This window comes from Pongo pygmaeus, chromosome 9 (assembly GCF_028885625.2).
Source record: "Pongo pygmaeus isolate AG05252 chromosome 9, NHGRI_mPonPyg2-v2.0_pri, whole genome shotgun sequence".
NCBI lineage: Eukaryota > Metazoa > Chordata > Mammalia > Primates > Hominidae > Pongo > Pongo pygmaeus.
Window position 1 is genome coordinate 8798961 of NC_072382.2, and position 19568 is coordinate 8818528.

A 19568-nucleotide genomic window follows, 5' to 3' on the forward strand; every position below is an offset into this window, starting at 1 on the left:
GCGGGGCTGGAGAAACCACGAAGGGGAAGACAGGCTTGGTGGGTGGGTGGGGGGTGGACCCCTAGAACCCACAAGTTGCTCAGGCCTTCAGGCTTTCAGTCCTCTGCCTGTCTGCTCCCCATCCCACCCCTTTTTCTTTCTTTCTTTTTTTTTTTTTTTCCACCCAAGTTGGAGTGCAGTGGCATGATCTCGGCTAACTGCAACCTCCGCCTCCCGGGTTCAAGCAATTCTCCTGCCTCAGCCTCCCAACTAGCTGGGACTACAGGCATGCACCACGATGCCCAGCAATTTTTTTGTATTTTCAGTAGAGACAGGATTTCGCCATGTTGGTCAGGCTGGTCTCGAACTCCTGACCTCAGGTGATCCACCTGCCTCAGCCTCCCAAAGTGCTGGGATAACAGGTGTGAGCCACTGCGCCCGGCCAAGGGAACCACTCTTGCTCATCTTATGAAGCTCAGTCAGCTCAATGGCCGCCTCTTTCAAGAAGCCTTCCCTGCTTCCCCAACCTCTGGTAGAAGCTTTGCAGCCCCTTCAGCCCAGCTGCACCTGTGCCCATTGGGCATCTGCCTCCAACCACACCAGAAGTGTTCGGTTTGCTTGTGTCCTCGGTGCCCAGAATAGGGCTAGGCATGAGGCAGGCTCGCTAGGTGTTTGTTGACTGAACAATTGATCATCATGAGTTTTAAACAGGAAAGCAGGCCGGGCATAATGGCTCATGCCTGTAATCCCATCACTTTGGGAAGCCAAGGTAGGAGAATCATTTGAGCTCAGGAGTTGGAGACAAACCTGGGCAATTGAGCAAGGCTTCATCTCTACTTAAAAAGAAAAAAAAAATTAGCCAAGCATGGTGGTGCTCTCCTGTAGTCCCAGCTACTGGAGAGGCTGAGGCCAGCGGGATTGCTTGAGCCTGGAAGATTAAGGCTGCAGTGAGCTATGATCATGCCTCTGCATTCCAGCCTGGGTCCAAGATCCTGTGTCAAAAAAACAAAACCAGGCCAGGCGCGGTGGCTCACGCTTGTAATCCCAGTACTTTGGGAGGTGGAGGCGGGTGGGTCACCTGAGGTCAGGAGTTTGAGACCAGCCTGGCCAACATGGTGAAACCCTGTCTCTACTAAAAATACAAAAAAGTAGCTGGGCATGGTGGCGGGCGCCTATAATCCCAGTTACTCGGGAGGCTGAGGCACAAGAATCACTTGAACCTGGGAGGTGGAGGTTGCAGTGAGCCGAGATCGCACCATTACACTCCAGCCTGGGCAACAAAAGTGAAACTCCATCTCAAAAAAACAAAACAAAACAGGAAAGCGCAGAGTCAAAGTCCGGGAGCAGCAATTGCAGCTAGTGCCTCCTGTTCCTCATCCCTCCCACGGTCTAGGGATGAGGATGAGGGGGCTGAAGAACCAGAAGGATAACAGGGTGAGCATCACAGACAGAGGGAGGCCAAAGCCTGACTTGTGGGGTCGAGGGCTGGGCAGCAGCATTAACACCTGTTACTGCTGCCTTTGTTCGAAGTGGGTCCTTGGGCTGGGGACCTCCCCTATAGGAGTTCAGGCTGAGAACTGGTGACCAAGACCAGAGAAGGGTGTGAAGAGCTGGCTTTCTAGGGTTCCATGGGGTGGGAGACAGGACAGCTATAATCCTGCGATTTATTCACTTACATGCTCACTACCGCGTTTTTTTGTTTTTTTGAGATGGAGTCTCACTCTGTCACCCAGGCTGGAGTGCAGTGGTGCGATCTCAGCTCACTGCAACCTCCGCCTCCCAGGTTCACGCCATTCTCTTGCCTCAGCCTCCCGAGTAGCTGGGACTACAGGCACCTACCACCACGCCCGGCTAATTTTTTGTATTTTTTAGTAGAGACGGGGTTTCACCATGTTAGCCAGGATGGTCTTGATCTCCTGACCTCGTGATCCGCCCGCCTCGGCCTCCCAAAATGCTGGGATTACAGGCATGAACCACTGCGCCCGGCCTACCACGTTTATTTATTAGGATTCCTCCCAGAGTCATGAGGCCACACTTTGTCACCCTGCCCAGAGAGTAAACCAAGGGGCTTCTCTATCTGAAAAGCATGCTGCTGCCTTTATTGAAATGCCGTGGACAGACCATCCCCAGAGTGGTGCCTGGCCCTGTGGTTCTACAGCCCAGTTATGGGCCCCAGCCAGTCTTGTCCTGTGTGTGACTGATGGTTAAGGCTCCATGTCAGCCCTCAGAGGTGGAGGTCCCAGTGTGGGCCTCTTGTGATGGTAGGGGATGTGGGAGGCCACCGGGAAAAGGAACTGGAGGTATGGGGCCCAGTGGCCTTCCCTTTGATCCTCTCCTTCCTTCCCTTGAACAACAGCTCCCGAGGCCAGGAGGTTTGGGTCTGTTTTTGGTCAGTGCTGTGTCCCTGGTGCCTAGCACCACAGCATCTGCTTCACAGTGGCCACTCAGTAAACATTGTTTGTTTTGTTTTGCTTTGTTTTTTTCGGACAGAGTCTCACTCTGTCGCCCAGCCTGGAGTGCAGTGTCACGATCTCGGCTCACCGCAACCTCCGCCTTCCTGGTTCCAGCAATTCTCCTGCCTCAGCCTCCCAAGTAACTAGGACTACAGGTGTGCGCCACCATGCCCGGGTAATTTTTTTGTATTTTTAGTAGAGACAGGGTTTCACCATGTTGGTCAGGCTGGTCTCAAACTCCTGACCTCAAGCAATCCACCTGCCTTGGCCTCCCAAAGTGCTGGGATTACAGGCTTGAGCCACCGCATCTGGCCGAGTAAACGTTTGTTGAGTGAATCATGAACTTCCTCCACCCACTAACTCATCTGTTCATTCAGCTGCCTACTCTGCAGATCCCAGCTGGCACCCAGTAAGGGCTGGGCCATGGGCACAGGGGCCTCACTGCCTGAGAGGAGCTCCCTGCTTGGTAGGAGGGAGACACTGATCCAGTGGTGTCTGGGACCTTGAAAGGGACCCAGTGCAGAGCAGGCGAAGGCAGGGAAAGTCACTGGGGGTGCAGAGGACGAGGGAGGCATTCTGAGGAGGCAACTCCAAGTGGGAGGCTCACTTGGGCTGGATAGTGCAAAGATGGAGGTTCAGGTCTAGGTTGTGCACCAGCTGTGCACTGAGTCATCCCCCCTGGGCCTCATGTCTTCATCTCTAATTGGCAATGACAATTCTCAGGCTGAGGCTTGAGTGGAAGATACTTAGTGGAGCACCCACCACTATGGCTGGCACAGAGTGGGTGTTGGCAGGGCGAGTCCTTAATGCTCTAATACGGGGCAAGGAGCCCAGCAAGTCTTGAAGTCCGTGGGACATGAGTGCAAGTCCCATCCTTCACCTGGGACAAGTCTCTCAGCCTCCCTATCTGTGAAATGGGGTGATAGCAGTACCCCTTTCCTGCCTTTTTTTATATTTCCTTTTTTTGAGACAGGGTCTCGCTCTGTCGCCCAGACTGGAGTGCAGTGGCACGATCTCGGCTTACTGCAACCTCCACCTCTCGGGTTCAAGTGATTCTCCTGCCTCAGCCTCCTGAGTAGCTGGGATTACAGGCGTTCGCCACCATAGCCGGCTAATTTTCGTGTTTTTAGTAGAGATAGGGTTTTGTCATGTTGGCCAGGCTGGTCTGGAATTCCTGACCTTAGGTGATCCACCCACGTTGGCCTCCTAAAATGCTGGGATTACAGGCGTGAGCCACTGTGCCTGGCCTATTGTGGTATTATTACGTACTATAAAATTCACTTTTTTTTTTTTTTTTTTTTTTTTTGAGATGGAGTCTCGCTCTGTCGCCCAGGCTGGAGTGCAGTGGTGTGATCTCAGCTCACTGCAAGCTCCGCCTCCCAGGTTTGCGCTGTTCTCCAGCCTCAGCCTCCCGAGTAGCTGGGACTACAGGTGCCTGCCACCACGTCAGGCTAATTTTTTTAGTAGAGATGGGGTTTTACTGTCTTAGCCAGGATGGTCTTGATCTCCTAACCTCGTGATCCACCCGCCTTGGCCTCCCAAAGAAAATTCACTTTTTTGAAGTGTACAGTTCAGTGAGTTTTTGTATGTTTGCATAGTTGTGTGACCATCACTACTATCTAGTTTTAGAATATTTTCATTATCCCAAAGAAAACCCAGACCCCATTAGCAGACACTCCCCATTCCCCACCTTCCTCTGGCAACCATTAATCTACTTTCTGTTTTTCTGGGTTTGCCTATTCTGGTTATTTCATATAAATGGAATATGTGGGCCAGGCGTGGTGGCTCACGCCCGTAATCCAAGCACTTTGGGAGGCCGAGGTGGGTGGATCACCCGAGGTCGGGAGTTCGAGACCAGCCTGACCAATATGGTGAAACCCCATCTCTACTAAAAATACAAAATTAGCCAGGTGTGGTGGCAGGTGCCTGTAATCCCAGCTACTCCAGAGCCTGAGGCAGGAGAATTGCTTGAACCCGGGAGGCAGAGATTGCAGTGAGCTAAGATCATGCCATTGCACTCCAGCCTGGGCAACAAGAGCGAAATTCCATCTAAAAAAAATAAAAAATAAATGGAATATGTGGCTTTTTGTGTTTGGCTTCTTTCACTTCACAGTCGTTTCACGAATTCACCTATATTGTGGCATGCATCAGTACCTCATTCCTTTTTATGGCTGAATAATGTTCCACTGTGTGGATGTACTGCATCTTGTTATTCATCAGTTGACGGATTTTGTGTTGTTTCTGCATTTGGCTCTTATATATAGTGCAGCTATAAACGCTGCGTACAGATTTGTGTGTGTGTACATATCTTTTCAGTTATCCTAGGTATGTATACCTAGGAGTGAAATTGTCAGGTCATGTGATAACATTTTGAGGAACTGCCAGGCCATTTTCCACCAACAGTGCATGAGGGCTCCAGTTTCTCCGTATCTTTGCCAACTCTTGTTATTGTCTTTCTCGTTTTAAAGAGCTATTATTATTATTACTATTTTTGAGATGGAGTCTCGCTCTGTCGCCCAGGCTAGAGTGCAATGGCACGATCTCGGCTCATTGCAACCTCTGCCTCCTGGGTTCAAGAGATTATTCTGCCTCAGCCTCCTGAGTAGCTGGGATTAGAGGCACGTGCCACTACACCAGCTAATTTCTTTGTGTTTTTGTAGAGACAGGGTTTCACCATGTTGGCCAGGGTGGTCTTGAACTCCTGACCTTGTGATCTGCCCACCTCGGCCTCCCAAAGTGTTGGGGTTACAGGCGTGAGCCACCGCGTCAGGCCTATTATTATTTTTTTTTTAAGATGGAGTCTCGCTCTGTCACCCAGGCTGGAGTGCAGCGGATTGATCTGGGCTCACTGCAACCTCCACCTCCCGAGTTCAAGCGATTCTCCTGCCTCAGGCTCCTGAGTAGCTGCGACTACAGGCACGCGCAACCACGCCTGGCTAATTTTTATATTTTTAGTAGAGACGGGGTTTCACCATGTTGTCCAGACTGGTCTCGAACTCCTGACCTCAGGTGATCCACCTGCCTCGGCCTCTCAAAGTGTTGGGATTACAGGCGTGAGCCACCGCGCCCGGCCCCTAAAGAGCTATTATTTAATCTTCTGGCGCCAGCAGCTGGGAGGGATGGTGGTGGTAGAGTGGCGAGGAGCGGGCACTGCGCAGTTCACCTGAGCCCCAGGCGCTCGCCTCGGGACCCACCAGCACGTCCCCTCCTCGGCAGGCTCCCTCCCCGGGGTCACGTGGAGGGCGACTGCAGGGATAAGCAAGGATAGCAAGCGGAAAGGAAGGGCGGGCCCCAGGCGGGAGATCCCCGGACACGCAGCGCTTTCCCGCCTGGTCCCGCCCAGAGACGTGGGCAAACAGAGGCCACGCCCCTTCCTGGGAGCCAGCCCCGCCCATACTCCGCCCCCAAGGACACGCCCCCACTTGGGGCGGAGGCGGAAACCGGGCGGGGGACGCGGGTGCGAGGAGATCCAAGAGGCGCGTTGGCACCCGACTCTGGCATCCTGCACGTCCGACATCAGCCCTGCCCTCCTTCTCAGGGGCTTCCATTCATTTTGTGCCAAAAGGGAACTGCCGCCCTCGCCCCCAAACTTGTAGCTTTGTGGATGGAGGGTGTGGGGGAAGCCGTGTGCAGTGAAAGGACCACCTGGCTGAAGACGGTCCTGGGGGTGGAGGGCAGGAGGGAGCGAGAAGGACAGTTCTGCTCCTGGGAGCCTCTCGTTCCTGGGCGAGTGTCTGGGGACCCTGGATGAAGTTTTAGGATCTTTTAGAATGACAGTCTGGGGCTGAGAATAAAATTTTGCAGGGAGCAGATTGAGGGTCTGGAGGACTGGGTTAGGTGGGCTCTAGGTACCCAGGACGATCTCGGGAGGCGCACAATGAGAATCTGGGGCTCCAGGATTACGGCATGGGTGCACAGGATGAAATTCTGGGGGCGCAGATTAGGTAGGATCTAGGTGAGCAAGATGACATTTTTAGTGAGCGTCTGGGGGCCCCGGGTGAGTCTGGGGGCCTGGCATCAAGGTCAGGGCCCCAGGGTCGAGCGCTGTGGGACCCTGGTCCGGCGCCGGGAGGCGGCTCCTGGTGGCGCCGCTGGGGACCGGGTAGGGGCCTGTGGCTGGCCGGGGGCGGAGAAGTGGGGGGTCGGGGTCCCTCCCCCTGGCGCGGGCTCAGGAATCCGCCGAAGGGCGGGCGGAGGCGCCGGGGTGGGCCGCGCCGCGGCAGGCGGGCGGGCGGGGGGCGCTTCCTGGGGCCGCGCGTCCAGGGAGCTGTGCCGTCCGCCCGTCCGTCTGCCCGCAGGCATTGCCCGAGCCAGCCGAGCCGCCAGAGCCTCGGGCCGCGGGGGCGTCGCGGGCCCAAGTGAGTGGCTGTGACCGTCCGTGGGGGAGGGCGCGGGCCGGAGTCTCGGCCGAGTCCGCGACAGCGTAGCGCCCACAGAGGCCCGCGCTCCTCGGCCTTCGCCGCAGGGGCGCAGGGCGGGGGCGGGTTGGCCGGGGCGGGTGGGCCTGGGACCCGGGCCTGGGACCTGGGCCTGTGAGGAGTCGGCCCCCAGCCCTAGGAGGCCCCGAGGCCGAAGCATGGTCCTGAGCGGGCAGTGGCGGGGGCTGGACTCGGGCTCCCGGTACCGGGAGTGGGGGTGCCGCGAGCAGAGGCCCCTGACCCGTGTCCACCATCTCGCAGCCCCAGGATGCTCCCCTGCGCCTCCTGCCTACCCGGGTCTCTACTGCTCTGGGCGCTGCTACTGTTGCTCTTGGGGTCAGCTTCTCCTCAGGATTCCGAAGAGCCCGACAGCTACACGGTGGGGACAGTGAGGGCTGCTGGCCTGGGACGGGAAGGGTAGGGAGGAAGAGACCGGGACTCCGGGGTGGCTGCTGCTGGGGAAGTCTTCCTCCCCTGGCTGGTGGAGGGCTGGGGACCATTGTTTGGAGCAGGCCGGAGGGTGGCCAGGCTCAGGCCCTAGTCTTGGCCTGGCCAGCTGGAGATCTTAGGGTGACCACTGGCCACTTCTGGTTCCCTTCCAGGAATGCACAGATGGCTATGAGTGGGACCCAGACAGCCAGCACTGCCGGGGTGTGTGTGCCTGGGGGACCAAACACCCCCAGGAACCCGGAAAGGGATTGATAGCTGCTTTCCAAGGGACAGCCCCACCTCCAAGAGCTGCCGTGGGAGCCCAGCAGCCCGTTCTATGCCCAGCTCTGCTACACGGAGGCCAGCTCTGGCTCTCTGGAGGCCAGTTGAGCTAGGGGTGGCCTCACCCTCTCCCAGAAACCTAGGAAACCTTGCCCCTACCCCTCAGAGGAGCTGGATCCTGTACGCCTTCTCTGACCCACTCTCCTGTCCCAGCTCTTTGTCTCATCACAACCTGGGAGGGTAGTGTCCCCAGGGGTGGGTAAGGAGGCCCCCCTCTTGGGCTGAGCTAGGGCTAGGGCCATGGGGAGGGATAGAGACCCACTTGCAGGCCGAGAATGAGGGCAACAGTGGGAACAGCTGCCCCACCTCCAGCCTTGGCCAACCCTGGGGAGGGGTCCTGAGCAGGCAGACTTAGCTTGTTGAGCAGAGTGGGAAGGCTTTTCTGGGGCCACACATCTCAGAGAAGGCCGAGCTGGGTTCCTGCCTCCGCTCCCTCCAGGGCCAGCCCAGGAGACTGGCTGTGCCCAGCAGGCCCCTCTCTGCAGATGTCAACGAGTGTCTGACCATCCCTGAGGCCTGCAAGGGGGAGATGAAGTGCATCAACCACTACGGGGGCTACTTGTGCCTGCCCCGCTCTGCTGCCGTCATCAACGACCTACACAGCGAGGGACCCCCGCCACCAGTGCCTCCCGCTCAACACCCCAACCCCTGCCCACCAGGCTATGAGCCCGATGATCAGGAGAGCTGTGTGGGTGAGTGGGGACTGCTCTGGTGCCTGGCTTCCAGTCCTCTCACCAGGCGTCTTAAACTCAGACCTCATGTTCCTCCCGGGCTCAAAAGGGCCACTGGTGATGTCCACACCCTCATCCAGACACTCGTGTTGTTTAGGACCTGCCGCAGGTGGCCCCAGCTTGTGTGCCACTGCTTCAGCCAGCTCCGGGCCCCTCCCCTCGGTTGCTGCAGAGACACTGCAGGAACTCTGCCTTCCAGTGTCTGTCCCCTGGGAGCCGCAGGCCTTGGAGGAAGGAGAGTCTAGGAATCAGTGTTACTGGGGGTGTGTGGACAGGACCTTATTTTCTATGCAACCCCCAACATGCGGTTTTAGAGGTTAGGGGTGCCTTTCCTGTTGGCTCCAGGCTGGTGAACTCTTACGTGTGCTGTTGAAGAGAACCGAATCCAAGTGTTGGAACTATCTGTCATGTTGGGTGGTGTGCGGGATCCCAGGCAGGGGCTGAGTGGTGTCTCTCACAGATGTGGACGAGTGTGCCCAGGCCCTGCATGACTGTCGCCCCAGCCAGGACTGCCATAACTTGCCTGGCTCCTATCAGTGCACCTGCCCTGATGGTTACCGCAAGATCGGGCCCGAGTGTGTGGGTGAGTCCAGGAAACAGCTTCTCTAGTCCCAGCTTTGTGTCCCTGGTCTGGCCCTTGCCCTAGCACCTGACCCCCATTCAACCCAGGCTTCACCCCGGCCCCTGCCACCTCACCCTCCTGTCATCAGACACAGAGGACTGTAGGGGGGTATGTTTGGGAGGTGTCCTGCCTGACCCTGCCTAATTCAGCTCCCCGGACACAGGATTATGGGTGGTGAAGCCTTGAGTCCCAGCCGGCTCGAGCCCACCTGCCCTCTGCCCTCTGCCCTCCGCCCTCCTTCTCCTGCCTCTATCCCCAGACATAGACGAGTGCCGCTACCGCTACTGCCAGCACCGCTGCGTGAACCTGCCTGGCTCCTTCCGCTGCCAGTGCGAGCCAGGCTTCCAGCTGGGGCCTAACAACCGCTCCTGTGTTGGTGAGGCTGGGCTGGGCCAGGCTCCTAGGTCCTGGGCAGGGAGGTGTGAGGTGGGAGCGCTCCCTTCTTGACCAGCCCAGGTAGAGTGGAGGCTCTGGGCTCCTCCTCCGCTTTCATCCCTCCTGTTTTTCCTGGCACCCCCAGATGTGAACGAGTGTGACATGGGGGCCCCATGCGAGCAGCGCTGCTTCAACTCCTATGGGACCTTCCTGTGTCGCTGCCACCAGGGCTATGAGCTGCACCGGGATGGCTTCTCCTGCAGTGGTGAGAGCTCCATCCCTGCTGCGTACTCCTCCGTGGGCCCCCAGGACCTAGCTATGCCGTGCCTCCTGCCACACAGTTCTCCATCTGAGGCCTCCGCATCCTGTCACTGTGCACCCAGCTGCCTCCTGGGTACTCCACCCCGGCTGGCTGTGGAGCACTCCCAGGCTAGTGGGGGAGGCACAAGGAGAGGCAGCTAGGTCCTTACTGAAGCCTACTGGGGAGACTGAGCATGTGGGTGCCACCTGTCCCACGTGTCAGGCTCACCTGCATTTACCTGCATTTGAATTTTGCACTAGGACAAGTCACTCTTCTCTCTGAGCCTGTTTCTTCTTCTATAAAATGGGTTGTCTTGAGGATTAGGTGAGAGTGTGATAGATGGGCTCCAGCAAGTCTCAAGCTGCAGTGCTTTAAAGTGAATGAACTGCCACTTAATGAGAACCTGCCCTCGTAGTGTATTCCCTGACACACTTGACCTCCTTCCTCTCAAGAACCCTAGGAGGTATGATTTTCTCCTTCCTCTACAAAATGAGGACATTCATATCTCCCTCCACGTTTGTTGGGAGGATTACATAAAAATAATCACGAAGTCCTGGGTAAATGGTAACTTTCATTATTCAGCTAAGAGAGGTTAAGTGACCTGTCCAAGCTCACACAGCCAGGATGAGATGGGGCCAGGGCTCGATCCCAGACTTCTTACACCCTGTAAACTGGCATGTACCCTCTATGTTATGCTTTGCTGCGGGATGAGGCCTCACTGCTACCTGACAGCAAGAGGGGAACAAGAGAAAGGAAATGTTCTGCCTGTGAAGCTCACAGTTAGCTGGAGGTGACCACTGGGTGCTCGGGCTGACTGTGGGTTGCAGGAATTGGGTGTTACAGCACAGGCCAGACCCACAAGACTCATCTAGTCTAACACACTCATTTTACTGATTGGGAAAATAAGATTCCCCTAGATCAGCTGGTGGGATTCACACCCAAGCCTCTAGATTCCCAGTAACTTATTTAGTGTTTCTTCCAGTTCTGGGCAGAGAGAAGTCTGTGAGCTGGGGCAGCCTGGGCAAGCTTTCTTTGAACCCTCCATCTCCCGGCTGAGCTTGTGGCTTGTCTCATCCCCCTCTGTCTTCCTACATTCAGTCTAACATGGGCCTGGGCCTTCTTGGGAAATGTTTGTGGGACTGAATGGTGAGGAATGCCCTTGACCCGGGGTCCCCATCCCATGCTTCCTCAGATATTGATGAGTGTAGCTACTCCAGCTACCTCTGTCAGTACCGCTGCGTCAACGAACCAGGCCGTTTCTCCTGCCAGTGCCCACAGGGTTACCAGCTGCTGGCCACACGCCTCTGCCAAGGTACAGGTTGCCCGGGTGGGATGGGCAGGATGGTGTCAGGAGCTGGCAGCCTGACGCCCCCGATTCCAGCCCCTCTCCCCTGGCACAGACATTGATGAGTGCGAGTCTGGTGCGCACCAGTGCTCCGAGGCCCAAACTTGTGTTAACTTCCATGGGGGTTACCGCTGCGTGGACACCAACCGCTGTGTGGAGCCCTACATCCAGGTCTCTGAGAAGTGAGTCAAGTCGATGCCAGGCCCCCACAGAAACTACGTCTCCCAGGGGGCTTTGGGGCTGACTGGCATCTATTCAGACCAGCGAGTGCCCCTGAGGGATGATGGGAATCATAGTCCTTCATGACAACCAGTCACAGGGGTGGGAGGGTCCTTTTGGGATTCCCTCCCTTTGTAGGGTAGGAGAAATTGGGGGGACGGGCAAGGAGCTCATTCGTGTCCCCCACCTCGGGGTCTCTAGCCGCTGCCTCTGCCCGGCCTCCAACCCTCTGTGTCGAGAGCAGCCTTCATCCATTGTGCACCGCTACATGACCATCACCTCGGAGAGGAGCGTGCCCGCTGACGTGTTCCAGATCCAGGCGACCTCCGTCTACCCCGGTGCCTACAATGCCTTTCAGATCCGTGCTGGAAACTCGCAGGGGGACTTTTACATTAGGGTAAGGTTTCTGCAACCCTCAACTGACATGCACAATCTAAAACTGAACTCCAGGACGCCTTAAGGGGGAACTCGGCCAGGCTGCTATGCCCCACCCCTCCCCAAAGCCCCGCCCCTGGGAGGCGGGGTTTCTGCAGGAAGACCGGGGTACTCTAAACTCCCGTGCAAAGGACAGATGGTTAAATGCAATTCTAACGAAGCACTCGGACACGGGAGTTTGAGTCCCGGTACTGGTTTTCCATATCTGATCTCAGTTTCTTCACCCACAAACCAAGGGAATGGCGTGTGCAGGGGCCTGGGGTCAGAAAGTCCACTCCTTGCTGGTGGATCTGTTAGGTGGGAGGGGGCCAGGGTGGCTCACAGTGAGCTGCTCACAGTGACTGGCAGCGGCATGCATGGGTCTCAGCAGGAGAAGGGGTTTGTCTGGTACCAGCGCTTCTCTTTCTTTTTGAAATTGAATGCTCTGAAGGGAGTCTGCTCACTTTGGGTCACCAAAGGTCCCACCACTCCCAAGAGCCACATGTGGCCTTGAATCATCAGTTAGCCTGGGTGAGACGGAAGGAGCTGGAGAGGGTGGGAAGAGCCCCAGCAGGAGATTTCTGAGGGCAGGAGCCTGGGTGGGGGAGGAGAGACATCGAGGGTGTTAAAGAGCTGCATGAGAGGCCGGGGTGGCAGCCTGGCCAGGGCTGTTCCTCTGCCTCACAGCCACGGGGCAGGGAGGTGACGCTGGGGCAGGGGCCTAGCACACAGGCTGACACAATATATATGTCCCCCCCACCCACTGCCCTGCAGCAAATCAACAACGTCAGCGCCATGCTGGTCCTCGCCCGGCCGGTGACGGGCCCCCGGGAGTACGTGCTGGACCTGGAGATGGTCACCATGAATTCCCTCATGAGCTACCGGGCCAGCTCTGTACTGAGGCTCACCGTCTTTGTGGGGGCCTACACCTTCTGAGGAGCAGGAGGGAGCCACCCTCCCTGCAGCTACCCTAGCTGAGGAGCCTGTTGTGAGGGGCAGAATGAGAAAGGCAATAAAGGGAGAAAGAAAGTCCTGGTGGCTGAGGTGGGCGGGTCACACAGCAGCAAGCCTCAGGCTGGGGCAGGGTGGCACTTGGAGGGGCAGGCCAGGTTCACCTAAATGGGAGTCTCTATATGCTCAGGCCCAGGGGGCCCCATTGACAGGAGCTGGGAGCTCTGTACCACAAGCTTCAGTCACCCCGAGAGGAGAGGAGGTAACGAGGAGGGCGGACTCCAGGCCCCGGCCCAGAGATTTGGACTTGGCTGGCTTGCAGGGGTCCTAAGAAACTCCACTCTGGACAGCGCCAGGAGGCCCTGGGTTCCATTCCTAACTCTGCCTCAAACTGTGCATTTGGATAAGCCCTAGTAGTTCCCTGGGCCTGTTTTTCTATAAAACGAGGCAGCTGGACTGTTAGTGGTTTTCAAGCTTTTCTTTTAGGAAGTTTTATTTTTATTATTTTTATTTTCCCAATGAGCCCTCTGCACTCCTAAGGAAGTTTTATTTGATGAGGACCAACTGGTGACATAAAATCGATTCAAAGCTGCAATGCCCCACTGACTCCATCTCCCTGACCAGGGAATTCCAGGTCCTAAGCAGCTTTGTTTAAAAACCACTGGACCAGATGGTATCCCTGGTTCCTGCGTATTTCACAAGGTCCCCAGGGCTAGGCATCTTCCGCATGACAAATATGGCTGCAAACACTTAGATTCTAATTGCACCCCAAAATATGTTGTTAAAAGGCTGGCAAGCCTGGGTTGGGGGACAGACGGGGGCTGGGGACTGTTTCACGGCATAAGCTCAGGTCAAAGGGCTGTAGCTGCAGTAGAGCTGGGATAAGGTCCTGCTCAGAGCAGGCCCCAGATTCCTGCAGGAAGAGAGGCAGCGAGGGTCACACCCTGGGCCTAGGGCAGCCCCAGTCCCTACCACTCCCTCCAGGTTCCGTCTCTTGCCCTCACCTCTGTAGACGCCCACACTTGATGGTGCTCAGCAGTGTCTCTTGTTCCTTGGGGGTGGCACAAGCATCATAAGCGGCCAGGAGGCTGGGGGGCAGAGGTTTGAGTTTCTGAGGCTGACAGTGGCCCACTCTGGGCCAGCACCATGAGGGGCCAGGCAGAGGGGTCAGCATGGGATGGAAGAGTTGAGACACTGCCCCACTTCCTGAGCCTGGTACTCAAGGCCCCAGGCCAGCCTGGCTGTCCTCCCTCCCTGTGGGAACTCTGGGGCAAAACCATCACCCTCACTCCCCTTAATGGCCCAACCCCCTTCTCCAGGAAGCCTCTGCTCCACCAGGTGGGATGTCTCCCTCCCTCCTGTGGCCTCCACTGCCTGGGACACTGTGTGGGCCTGCTGGCTTCCTCCCCACCTGACCTCCACGAGCACCCGGGGATCTGTCTATCTCTGGTCTGCAGAGCCCACACAAGGCCAGGCCCCCTCCACGAAGCATGGATTAAGGTGAATTCCATGCACGGAGGGCAGGGGCTGAGGACACCTAAGGGCCCTTTAGGGTCTACCTGGCGGGGGTGCTGTATCGATCCACCAGGGCTGCTGCCTTCTCCCCACTCACTCCGCGCACCTGCATCAGCTGCCGGGCAAACACTTCTCGCACCGACTGGGCCTGGGTTCGGGGAAGGGCTGGATCAGTGGGGGTCTGGGCCAGGCCACGTCTCAGAAGCTGGGCAGAGACAGTACCTTATTCTTGATGGCTCCTGCGTTGAAGTCACTGAAGGTGAGGAGTGAGCAGAGAGGGTTTGGAGAGGGCATGGCCCCTGATTCAGGGTTCCCAGGGGTTCCCCAGGGGCGGCTGCGTAGGGTGTGGCCCTGAAGGAAGAAGGGACTGAGGCCAGGCTGGAGCTCGAAGGGACAACTCCAGCCAGCCCCTGCCCAGTCCTCAGCCTTGGGGGGCCAGCCTGAGAAATGGGGATCTCACCCACCTTGCTTCTTTTGGGGATGCACAGGGCCCAGGCAAGGTGAATTCCTTGTGGGCTCTGCCCCGACACTGGGAAAGGGGCCTCTGCTCACCTGGTAGAGTCTCTGCAGGCCCCGAGTCAAGAGGGCCAGGTAGGCGGCTGACTCCTTAATGTCTGCTGTGCGCTTCACAAAAAAGCCATCAATGACCTGGGGAAGAGGACCCAAGAGAGGGAAGGTGGCTCCTGGCCCAGACCATGAACCATGGACCACAGGGGCCCCTGCCTGCCTACCTGGCCCTGCCCTCCCAGCTCACCTGAGTGTTGGTGACAGCCTGCAGCAGTGTGCTCTCAGGAAGGCTGAGGTTCTGGACCGAGCCATGCTCTTCCACCAGGTATACCCGGCGCTCCAGACCACAGCGCTTCAGCCGGAACTAGGGAAGTGTACAGAGTGGATAGGGAGGGTCAGGCTGGATGACCACATGCCTGGGCATCCATGATGTCACACTCAAAATGGTGCTGTGACCCTGTTCCCACCAGTTAGCCTCTGCATCCTCCCTAGCCTCTCCACCTGCCTCAGAGGGGTCTCCGCAGCTTTGCTCATGCTGACACTCTTGTCTAGAAAGCCTTTCCTCCATCTCTCAACACTGCCCATCCTTCAAGCCTCCCCTGGGCCAGTACATGGCCTCTGTGACTAGGGGTCCACCCAGCAGCAAGTACCAAGGTACAGCCTCTGTATTTCCACTCCTGGAGGTTTATGCCTTGTTTATCCAAGACTGCAGGGGCTGGGTACCCAAGAGGTCTTTAAAATGCTCCTGAGCTCAGCCCAAGCATGCAGGTACCTGGCTTCCTACTGTGCACCTGGATGGGCCTGTGGGGGTCTGATCCTGGAGCAGCCACAGGGTGGGTGTGGCTGGATTCCAAAGGGCTCTGCCTCAAGGAGGCTGCCAGAAGTGCCCCTGGATTGCTCTGGGCTGAAAAGGGGGCTTCAGAGCAGGCGGGGAAGCCTGGCAAAGCCAGGAAAATTACCTTCTGCTCCCGGAAGCGGCCGTCAATGATGCTGCTGCAAAGGTCATCCAGCCGCTTGCGCTCCACAATGTGATCCAGTACCAACTCTCCAGGGCTTGCTGCCGACAAGCCAGCCGTTAGCTTGCGATCCCCTACCCACCAGGCCCTGCCCCTGGCGCCAGCCTGTCCATGGCCCTTCACCTGGGTCTCTAGGATTGGTCTCCTGTGCCACCCACACAAAATCCCCAACGTGCAGCTTGCGCACCGTGTGGGTCACGTGCAGCCGCTGTAGCTCTCGGAGCAGCTCCGGCCTGTGCCCGCCCCTGGAGTGGCAAGGAGGGAAGCCTAGATCAGGGCAGGGCAGTGCCTACCCCCTAGCCTCCTCCGATCATCTCCCTCATTTCTCCCCACCTCACTCACCCCCGGGTCTCGCCAATGTCCACACACAACAGCACCCTATACTCTCCAGGCCTCAGCTCCAGTGGCGGCTGCTGGACCCCTGCTTCACTGGCACTAAGTGGGGGGTGTTGGTATGTGAGGCCAGAACCCCTTGTGCCAGGGCAGTTGCCCCACACCCACCACCCACCCACAGTAGGGAGGCAGCCACAGCTCAGCTGCAGGTGATGGGTTCGGGTGGGGTTTTGGCCTCATTTCCCATCCCCTCCTCCCTGTTTTCCCCCCTCCTCCGCCCTCCTCCTCACAGCTCTGCTGAAGCTGCTCCTGGCACTGCTGTCTCCTCCCCAGGGGGCTCCTTGGGCCCGATGCCCACATTCAGCAAGCTCAGGCCTTCTGACTCGGCCAACTTCTGGGCCAGCTCCAGGCCCTCTGGGGTCAATGAATACCTGGGAGGCAGAGGGGACAAACACAGCTCTCCCTTCTTCACTCATTCCTGGCAGGCTTTCCTGCCTGCCCCCTGCTGGGCTGGCCTCACCACCCCCTTGGCACCCTACACAAATGACCCCAATGGCTCCTGCTCCTCCTGGTCTTCTTGGCTCTCAGAGCAGTTCCTTGGGCCTGCTCAGCGCCACTCTCAGGTCTGCAAGAAGCGTGTCTCAGACAATTTCATTCCTCCTGTCTTCACTAATGCTGTTTCCTCCTCCTCGGAATACTTATCCTGCATCTCTACCCGCCAAATCCTAAAACATGTCAAATGCTATCTTCTCTCGAAAAGGCTTTCTCCTCCTCCAATAACCACTGCACCCTCCTGCCCCCGCTGCTGCGGTTTCACACCCTCCAGGTACTCCAACAGTGGGGGCTCCTGAGGAAAGGCCCACGCCCCCCAACCTTCAACAGCATCAGCTCTGGGAGTTACTGGGTAACTCTAAGGCCCTACTAAGAAGGTCACGCATGCTCTCCTGTATCTCCTGCAGTTGGCCCCACCTGGCTGGCTGGTGTGTCCTGAGGACCAGGTTCCTGTGGAGGAGGGAGCGGAGGGCTGGCCAGGGTCGAGCACTCCCAGGGGCTACCTGTGGATCAGAAAAGAGATCCTCAGAGAGCATCTGGTACCACCACAAGTCCATATTCCCTATGTCCCCAGCCACAGGCCACACATGGGCCCATTGCAAGAAAAGGCAGTCTTTGGTGGGCCCCAGAGCCACTTGGGCCTGTCCTCCCTGATCCCTGTGCTCACCCTGGGGGCCTTCTGAGCACACCTCTGCAGCAACTCCTCCTTGGTTAAGAAGTGGTGGCCATTAGGATTCTGAAACAAAGGTAGAAAAGACAGGGTAGGCTCAGTGCCAGGGCCCCTCCTCATCCTGCTCAGGTGGCTGGGATAATCTTTGCCTGCCCTGCCCGGGCCAGGCCCCTCTGGGAACCTCCTACCCCATTGCCATGGTTCCGCCTCCCGGTGTAGCCCAGTACTCACCACGTGCTCCCGGTAGAGCACCAGCAGTATCACTCGGGCTCCTGAGTGCCGAGCTGGCCAGTAGCTGCCAGAACCTCCCGCTTTGGGCTGGGCGGGAACCTGAAAGGTACAGAGGAGTTCTGAACGTGAAAGCCAACCAGTCATCTTTAAATAAGTCCCCAGCAGGCTTTGTGGCCCTGGGTAAGTCACTCAGTTGTCTCTGTTTCCTTCTCTGTAAAATGGGCCAGGTGATGAGATGACCCGCTGCAAATCTGGGATAAGACAGCAGGCAGTTTTGGGGCAGTGGGTGGGGGTGTCTGCCCAGCCTGGCCTCAGTTCTACCATGCGCTGCAGGACAGGTGTAATTAGACAGGAAAACTCAATAATGGTGACCCCGTAACTAACTGAGCTGGGCTCCTTAAGTAGCTTGATCATGGAATTCCCTCATTGGCTGTTACCAATATTCCTATTCACAGGTTAAAATACTAAGTCGAAAAAAGGATAAGTCATTTGCCCAAGGCCAGGCATCACTGGTGAGATTTGGACTCAGGCTTGCCAAATCCCCCAAGCCAGAAAATCATACTCCCGCACTCCCACTTTGCCTTCCACTCCCCTTGCCCCTTCCTCACTGGCATGGAAGAGTCCTGGACTTCCGCAGGTCGCCCCTGCGGGGCTGGACTGTTCTCTCCAGATGGTGAGTCCGGGGCATGGTCACCTGCGGGAACAGAAGAGAGTTAACTCCACACTCCACGCACGAATCCGGCAGCTGAGAGGATCTGGGATGCAACCTGCTTAGATGGTTAAGTGAGACCGGTGAGGGAGGCTCAGGGAGCGCCAGCCGCTAGCCCTAGGCAGAACGGCAACTTGGACAGGAGTGGGGAGCTTAAAGCCAAGGGCTCCCAGGTGAGTACGGAGGCTCCACCTGGGGGAGGTAGGGGATCACCGACCCCTTTCCCAGGCGCTCACCGCCCGATGTTCGGTGCCGCTGCAGCCGCTCGTCCAGCATCCGGCAGAGCCCGTCTCCGAAGTGCTGTAGGACCTTAGCTTCCTTCCCACTGCGCAGCGGCAGTGGGTACCGTCGGAGGGAACGCAGGGCCTGGCCGGGCAGGGGTAGGGTACCTGGTCAGGGCAGGCCTGACCTGGCCAGCAGCTTTTCCCATCGGGCCACACCAGGACCCACCTTCTGAAACACGAAGCGCGTGCGGCGCCCGCTGCGGGTCGCCTCGTCCCGCCACTCGGTCAGCCAGCGAACGAAGAGCGGGTTGGGACAGGCAGGCAGCGGGCGCTTCCGGCCCAGGCGAACCGGGGCCGCCATAAGCCCGAGGGCGGGTCCTCCGGCGCTCCACGCCCGCGGGACTGGGACGCCGCCAGTTCTAGAGTCGGGATTCGAACACCTGGCCCAGGGCGGGGCGGGGGAAGAAGGAGGCCGAGGGCAGGACCGTTGAGATCACGGGGCCCCAAACACACGGGGCACTAACGAGAGGAGAGCCTGCGGCCGCCCTCCCACCCCTGCGCTGCTCCAAGTGGTTGGTCAGGGGCGCTGTCTCTAACGATCTTTTCCCTTGGCCCCACGCCAGCCAGCCTTTGAGACGCGCCCATCCCCAGCCCCCGGAGCCTGGACCGGCTCCTTCCTGTCACCCCAGATTCGAGAGCGGGGTCTTTGTGTAGACGAGAGGAAGGCGGACAGCGCCCCCTGTGACGGGGAGGACTGGCTGGGCGGCGCTTAACGGACTAACCTGAACTTGGCTGCTCTAAGGTCTCTTAAGATTGTCAGCTTCAGCCTCAAGCTTGAAGGAGGCTGGAGATGGAGACTGGTCTTGAAGAGTCCAGGAGAGGCGAAGGCTACGAGACAAACGGGTGCAAACGTATTGGTGGGAGGGACACCTAGAAATGGGTGCCGGGGATGAGGACACAAAGGTAAGGCAGGAGGAGCTGCAGGACCCTTGGAAGAAATGGTGATCCTCATCCCCGGGATACAGGGCAAAGAGTGTGTCGTGGAGAGGAAGTCGGGGACGTGCCGAGAAGGCCCAAAATAGGACTCGGAAGGTCGGGGGTCAGAGGCCTAGAGGAAGGAGGACTGTAAGTAAGAGGTGCTTGGGCATCCTGGCAGTTGGGGAGGCCTGAGATGGGCACGTGGTTGGGTTTGGGGGCGGAGGAGCAGGCTGCGGGTTAAGAAGCCCAGACAC

The 19568-nt window shown here is 57.8% G+C and overlaps 2 protein-coding genes across 4 annotated transcripts; one reads left to right on the plus strand and one right to left on the minus strand.

Moving 5' to 3' along the window:
• Window positions 1-6626: 6626 nt before the first annotated feature.
• EFEMP2 (EGF containing fibulin extracellular matrix protein 2) lies at window positions 6627-12657 on the plus strand. The gene is made up of 11 exons (XM_054440641.2): window positions 6627-6790; window positions 7112-7229; window positions 7453-7501; window positions 8107-8313; window positions 8813-8935; window positions 9234-9350; window positions 9495-9614; window positions 10843-10962; window positions 11051-11177; window positions 11416-11611; window positions 12403-12657. Exons 2-11 carry the CDS (start codon window positions 7119-7121, stop codon window positions 12562-12564), a joined length of 1332 nt encoding a protein of 443 aa, XP_054296616.1. The 5' UTR covers window positions 6627-6790; window positions 7112-7118; the 3' UTR covers window positions 12565-12657.
• On the minus strand, window positions 9955-19348 carry MUS81 (MUS81 structure-specific endonuclease subunit). Of its 3 annotated transcripts, none has more exons than XM_054440635.2 (17): window positions 19119-19348; window positions 18563-18776; window positions 18349-18478; window positions 18012-18097; window positions 17404-17502; window positions 17170-17238; window positions 16920-17005; window positions 16241-16381; window positions 15960-16052; window positions 15741-15862; window positions 15561-15658; window positions 14849-14965; window positions 14647-14742; window positions 14317-14445; window positions 14139-14242; window positions 13584-13667; window positions 9955-12223 (listed from the first exon to the last, which is right to left on the minus strand). In XM_054440635.2, exons 1-17 carry the CDS (start codon window positions 19346-19348, stop codon window positions 12151-12153), a joined length of 1971 nt encoding a protein of 656 aa, XP_054296610.1. In that variant the 3' UTR covers window positions 9955-12150. The 3 variants fall into 3 exon arrangements, with proteins under 3 accessions (XP_054296610.1, XP_054296611.1, XP_054296613.1); XM_054440636.2 differs by lacking the exon at window positions 9955-12223 and adding an exon at window positions 13043-13492; XM_054440638.1 differs by lacking the exons at window positions 9955-12223; window positions 13584-13667 and having other exon boundaries at window positions 14317-14347.
• Window positions 19349-19568: the final 220 nt, after the last annotated feature.